This window comes from Rhinoraja longicauda, chromosome 31, assembly GCF_053455715.1.
Source record: "Rhinoraja longicauda isolate Sanriku21f chromosome 31, sRhiLon1.1, whole genome shotgun sequence".
Classification (NCBI taxonomy): Eukaryota; Metazoa; Chordata; class Chondrichthyes; order Rajiformes; family Arhynchobatidae; genus Rhinoraja; species Rhinoraja longicauda.
The window spans coordinates 28452429-28459405 of record NC_135983.1 but is presented as its reverse complement, the minus strand read 5'-3'; the positions used below and the strand labels follow the sequence as shown (position 1 = coordinate 28459405).

At 45.8% G+C, this 6977-nt stretch overlaps 1 protein-coding gene across 1 annotated transcript; it reads right to left on the bottom strand.

The window, feature by feature from the left end:
* Positions 1-2378: 2378 nt before the first annotated feature.
* On the bottom strand, positions 2379-6954 carry mrpl41 (mitochondrial ribosomal protein L41). The gene is made up of 2 exons (XM_078425966.1): positions 6868-6954; positions 2379-3385 (listed from the first exon to the last, which is right to left on the bottom strand). The coding sequence occupies exon 2, from the start codon at positions 3371-3373 to the stop codon at positions 2966-2968; it is 408 nt and encodes a 135-aa protein (XP_078282092.1). The 5' UTR covers positions 3374-3385; positions 6868-6954; the 3' UTR covers positions 2379-2965.
* Positions 6955-6977: the final 23 nt, after the last annotated feature.

Genomic DNA, 6977 nt, shown 5'->3' with positions numbered 1-6977 from the left:
AAACAGCCTCTTACACTGCCTTGAGGACATAAAATGTTGGATGTCACAGAACTTCCTCCAATTAAATGAGAGCAAGTCTGAGGTCATCCTATTCGCCCCCCCCCGACTCCATCAAATCGATAACAGGCAGTCTTGGAAGCCTATCCTGCCTAGTCAAACCGCATGTTAAAAACCTCGGCATGATATTTGACTGCATTAAAATTTGATAAGCAAGTCAACGCTGTGGTAAAAGCCAGCTTCTTCCAACTTCGTACCATAGCTAAAATCAAACCTTTCCTCCAATTCGACGACACAGAAAAAATCATTCACGCTTTCATTTCCTCCCGCCTAGACTACTGCAACTCCCTATACACTGGGATCAGCCAATCTTCCCTGTCCCGCCTGCTACTGGTCCAAAACGCCGCAGCGAGACTCCTGACGGGTACCCGTAAAAGGGACCACATCACCCCGATTCTGGCCTCTCTCCACTGGCTCCCTGTACGGTACAGAATCAACTTCAAGCTCCTCCTATTCACGTATAAAGCCCTAAATGGACATTCCCCCCCCCTACATCAAAAATCTTCTAACCCACCTCTCTAACTCCAGGTCCCTCAGGTCGGCCGACTTGGGGCTACTCACTATCCCGCGGTCTAGGCTTAAGCTCAGGGGTGACCGCGCTTTTGCGGTTGTAGCTCCTAGACTGTGGAACAGCATCCCTCTCCCCATCAGAACTGCCCCCTCCATCGACTCCTTTAAGTCCAGGCTCAAAACCCATTTCTACTCCCTAGCGTTTGAGGCTCATTGAGGAGGCGCTGTGAACTGTTTGCGTGCTACTGTATTTCATTTTTTTTCCTTAGTACCTAATCAGATGTACAGCACTTTGGTCAACGTGGGTTGTTTTTAAATGTGCTATACAAATAAAATTGACTTGACTTGACTCTTCTCCCACCAGCCTTCACATTCCTTTGCAATTTCTGCTCTCCTTAACAAGATTAGACTACCAGACGCTTTATTCTGAGGGAAAAAACAATATCACCGATTGTGTACACAGTGATTCAGAGCCAGATGAGTGAAATTAAGTGTGGGAAGGAACCTAAAATGCTGGTTTATTACACCGAAGATAGACACAAAATGCTGGAGTAACTCAGCGGGTCAGGCAGCAACTCTGTATACAAGGAATGGGTGATGTTTCGGGTCTGGTCTGAAGAAGTGTCTTGACCTGAAACAGTCACCCATCTCCAGAGATGCTGCCTGTCCCACCGAGGTACTCCAGCATTTTGTGTCTATCTTGAGTGAAATTAAGTAGTGTTCAAATATTTTAGTTAACCAAGTTGGATGAAAATAAAACAAAATGCCAGGGCCCAACAGTCTTAAAGAGAGCAGAGGAAGATGCTTGTTGTTGGCTCTGAATTTTATATTTCAGGATTCAGCCGAGTGTCTTCTTTCGTGTCCATCATCCATGTTTCAAATATTACATCACTGACATCGTCTGTCCTGAAAAGATGCAAGCTTCCGGCGACAATCAATGGGAGCCATCACTTGTACAATAGATGATGGTGGTAGCAGAATTAGCTCAGGACGCTTCCAGTTTCCAGCCCAGCGACGTGGACGCTTCTGCTATGGGGCCAGCCGAGTGTGGTAGCAAGCTAGAGGTTTGGAGAATGGCCAATGTATTATATTCTTTTAAACAGTAGACAGTTAATTTGGATAATTATAGTCTTACTACTTTATTAAAATACTAGCTTTCCCAAAATTTAATAAAGGAAAAAATTATCAGGCATCAAAAAGAGAGAATAGAAGGTAGTATCAATTTCAGTGAAGGCCAGTTGTGTTCAGCTAATTGCAAATCACTGTACAGACCTTGGAAGGGTTGTTCCTGATATGAGATAGGAGGCTGGAGAATTTGCTTTTAGGGTTACTGTTGAGACCGATAATACATCAACAATCAAAAAAATAGATAAGGTAGTGGATAACAGAAACAAATGAGAATGTGGCAGGGAGGTTCAATTAGATTAGTTCAGTTCAGTGTCACTTGTACTGAGAGACAGTGAAAAGATTTTTGCTCTCAGCGAGCAAACATTGTTTAGGGCAACTTATTTCCAATTTGTAATTCACGTATTCTTATTGAATTCCAATATACAAGTTATATGCAGCAAGTGACAGATTCTTTAAGCTGCTACACTACATGACATAACTTACAGATTTAAGGCAATGAACGTGATCCTGAAGAAATGCACATCAGCTGGAGAGAGAAAACCATTAAAATCCGGAAACTGAGCTCTAAGGTTTAAATTATCTTAATGATTATTGTTGAGTTTCATTTAAAATAAATCAAAAGACCTGCGGTAGAACAAAATCATTTAGTAACATTACAATAACTAGACACAATTTATTGCTTTGTATTTAGTAATTAATTTATATTTTAATGTCTGGATTTGAATATGGAACCAGAAGACATAGAACAAAGTCATCAGTCTATCCAACAAGCACCATATTTGAGAACTCTGACAATTGTTCATATTTAAGCCTGTCTCCCTCAGGTCAATACAGCGTGGAAACAGGCCCTTTGGTAGGTCGGGCAGCATGTCAGGAGGACATGGATGGTTGATGTTTCAGGTCAGGACCCTTCTTCAGACTCGGTATAAATTTATTTGTGAAATAATGAATTTACCATTTTTTAATATTATGCAAGATATTTTGTACAACAAATTTAGTTTATCAATTGCTCCAAATATCCTTATGCCACAAAGCAAGTTTGTAAGAATAAAATGTGACTGTTCTTCTGGGTTAAAAAAACCCCCCATACATACATTTATTGGTATTGAGTGCCTGACATTTGTTCAGACATTTCAGCACAACAAAACTATATTTATTCCTCATCCTGTGGCATGTACAAACCGTACAGAATGCACCCATGATAGCAGCAGCGTCTCATTTCTCATGCCAGTCCAGGAAAAAGGGCTAATCTGAGATAATACAGTACCTATTACCGCACATAATTTTTTGGAAACAGCTGGAAGACCTTGTCCTCTTGTGATGGTTCAAAGCCATATTTTTCCAGGCGATTTGAGTCAAAGGTACCTTCCCGAAAATCTTTCTCGATTTGCACAGCAGCAGTTTCCATGAAGAGCTTCTTGGCTGTTAGCGGCTGCTCTGTTCCACTCGGTGCTTTGTACGACACATATGCTTTCAGGGGGAAACCTTTTAAATTAGGAACCACCAGCTCGGGCACCATTTTTTTGATCTTGACAAACTTGCTGCTGGACGTTATATATCCCGTTGGCTTGGCTCCCCTGGATCGGTAGAAACTCTTGGGGCCACGTTTACTTGTGATTTCTGCGGTTCGATCAGCTCCTCGCACCAAACCTCGGGCCAGATTCGATAGTAATCCCATGGCTAATTACACCTAACAGAGATGGATAATATTGTTAAGGATGCTCCAGTCAAAGGTATAATTCTTCACTAACTTTCCAGTAGTTTGTTTTATTGCCAGTTTAGCGAGAGAAAAGCTTGTAATATTCCAAAAGAATTGTGCATGTTATAGTTGCAAGATCACTCAGAGGAAATGATGACAGTTAGAACAGTACAGGAAAAAGCCTTTCAGCCCACAATGTCCTTTGCCAAACATTATGCCAGGCTTCTGCCTTTCGACCCTTTCTATGCTTCTCATAATTTTATATCTGGCCCATTAGGTCTCCCCTCAACTTCTGACGTTCTGGAGAAAACAATCCAGGTTTGACCAACCTCTCTAAATAGATACCATCTAATCCAGTCCGCATGCTGGTCATCATCTTCCGTACCTCTCAAAAACCTCCACAAACTCCGGTAACAGGGCAACCACAACTGCACGTAATACTCCAAATGTGGCCTAACCAAAGTTCTATAAAGCTGCAACATATCTTGCTGACTCTCATCCTGAATGCCCTGACCGAAAATGGCAAGCATAGCATACTCCTTTGTGTGTGTTGCCACTTACAGGGTGCTGTGGACTGGGACCCCAAGTTCCCCCTGCACATCAATGCTGGGTCTTGCCATGAACTATACACATTTTCGCTACAGATAACCTCTCAAAGTGCAACATCTCAGGATTAAAGATCCCAACAACTTGCTTGGATTAAACAACTCTTTCCTGTAGCTGATCTGTACTCTGTGGTATACTTTGATAACAACAGAGGTCATAGCCACTGAAATTTTTTTTGTTGCTTACTTTTGTATTGCAGGCAAGTAGACCAATCACCTGTCTTAAGATTTTTAATCAATCCACTGAAAAACATGGAATATCTGCTCAACAAAACAGTACTACCTCTTAAGATAGACACAAAGTGCAAGCGTAACTCAATGTGTAAGGCAGCATCTCTGGAGAAAAAGGATGGATGATGTTTCAGGTCCTGACTCGAAATGTCACCTATCCTTTTTTTTCCAGCGATGCTGCCTGATCCACTGAGTTACTCCAGCATTTTGTGTCTGTCTTTAGTATAAACCAGCATCTGCAGTTCTTTGTTTCTACAGTTTAGCACGGCTTCTTACTGACTTGGCAGGGCAACATCGCCACCTGCAGTTCTCATTGAAATCTTACCACAGTTTCCAACAGTCAACGGCACATGTAACACCCAAAATAGTGGGACAGGAGCAGGTCAAGAATGTGAATTGGGCAAATAGGGACGGGCAATAAATGGTCACCACATTATGCAAACAATGTGATTATATTGTTTGAGAGGATAGGGGGAAGATTTCTTTGCCAGAAATGGAAAATTTAAGATAGAGGAAAGATTGGATAGACTGGGGTTACTTTCATTGGTTCAGTGGCACCCAAGCTGAGATTTCACTGAAATATATAAATTTATGATGGGCATAGAAAATGTAAATAGGAAAGACCCATGAGCACTAGATGAAAGTTTCAAAGATTGAAAGCAATTGCTTGAACATGAAGAGATACAAAATGCTGGAATAACTCAGCAGGTCAGGTAGCATCTCAGGGAGTCAGGCAGCATCAAAGGAATAGGTGTTGGGTTGAGACCCTTCTTCAGACTGAGCTGAACATGCTATTTGTGAAAGGAAGGAAAGAGAAAGAAAACAACAAACAATCAGCCTGTCAATCTGACAACAGACGAAGGGAAATTAAAGTGAAAGAACAGAATGAGGAAATGGGTGGAGTCATAGAGTGATACAGTGTGGAAACCTTTGGCCCACTAAGTCCACGCTGACCAGCGATCCCCGCACACTAACACTATCCTACACTAGGGACAATTTACAATTTTTACCAATCCAAATAACCTACAAACCTGTCCATCTTTGGAGTATTGGAGGTGACCGGAACACCCGGGGAAAACCCATGCAGTCACAGGGAGAACGTACAAACTCCGTACAGACAGGACCCATGGTCAGGATCGAACTCAGATATCTGGCGCTGCAAGGCAGCAACTCTACCGCTGCGCCACCATGCCGACCTTTTAAAAAGAAACTGATGTGGAAGATCAACATGATTTTAATGAATGGCAGAAAAAGCTTGAAGGGACAGATGGTCTACTCTTTCTCTAATCATAATTGAGAGGATTAAGGAAAACTATTTTCTCCAATAGGTGATAGGAGCCTGGACTCACTGTCTTTGGGGTAGAAATACGAATCACATTTAAAGAGTATTGAGATGCACATTGCAAGAGCAATGGCTACAAATTATGTGTGGAATATGAATTAGGCTGGGAAGCTCTGTTTTTGACAGCAGCGGCTAACTGGCCTTGCCCATTGCCTTAATTCTTTTGTGAATTCATCAAATGGATGACAACCATCGTGAACTGGCCAAGTAGAAACAAGCTGTGAAGACAATCCAGCATAAATCAAGACAACTAGGAGATAATTCCTGATGGTCACTAGGGCCCAGTGCCCAAGACAAATGGAAAGCCTGTGTAGGAAAGAACGGCTGGTTTAAACTGAAGAAAGACAAAAAAAGATAGAGTAACTCAGCGGGACAGATAGCACCACTGGAGAAAAAGAATAGGCGACGATTTGGATCGAGACCCTTCTTCAGACAAGTCTTACTTCTTACTCACAAGCCCTGGCCCTTTGTCCCATCCTCACACTGCTATCCCGGCTCTCTGCCTGTGCCAGGACCCTTCGGCCGGGGTACTGCTACCCCTCTCTGCCCCTCGCCCAGCGACCCTAGTCCTTGGACCGTTTGGCCCTTCTCCCTGTTCTTCACCCTCCTACCATAGCCCCGGTCCTTCGGCCCCTCATCCAGCGACTGTACCCCTCACCTTCCTGCTGTAGCCCCCTCACCCAACCCCGACTGTTCAGCCCCTCACCCTCCCATCCCAACCCCCTGCGTCCCTTCGTCCCCTCATCCTCTCACATTAGTTCCAGCCCTTCATCCGCCCTCTGTCCCCAGGGCCGCTCGGCCCCTCACCCTGCGACCTTCCCAGGCCGCTCGGCCCCTCGCCCTGTGACCCTCCCCGGCCGCTTGGTCCCTCACCCTGCGTCCCTCACCCTGCGACCCTCCCCCGGCCGCTCAGTCCCTCACCCTGAGACCTTCACCGACCGCTCGGCCCATCACCGTGCGACCCTGCCCCGGCCGCTTGGTCCCTCACCCTGCGACCTTCACCGGCCACTCGGCCCCTCACCCTGCGACCCTTCAGCCCCTCACAATCATAAATCAGCCCCCGACCGTGGCCTCAACTCTTCCACCCCCTCACCGCAGCTCCGGCCGTCCGCCCCCTCACCCTCCCGCTCCGACCCCCTGCCCTGCGACCCTTTGGCTTCGTCCCCTCATCGTCGGCCTTGGCTTCACCGTGGTGCGGCCGCTCGGCCCCTCACTCACCGTGGTGCGGCCGCTCGGCCCCATCACAGAACCACCCAGTCCCGGCCCCTCACACAGCGACCCAGACCCTCACTCACCCGCGGTGCGGCCGCTCGGCCCCTCACTCGGTCACTCACTCACCCGACCGCGGCGCCGCCACCGAGCAAAGCGCGCGGAGATTGGTTGTCCCGCGCGCGGCCAATGGGGG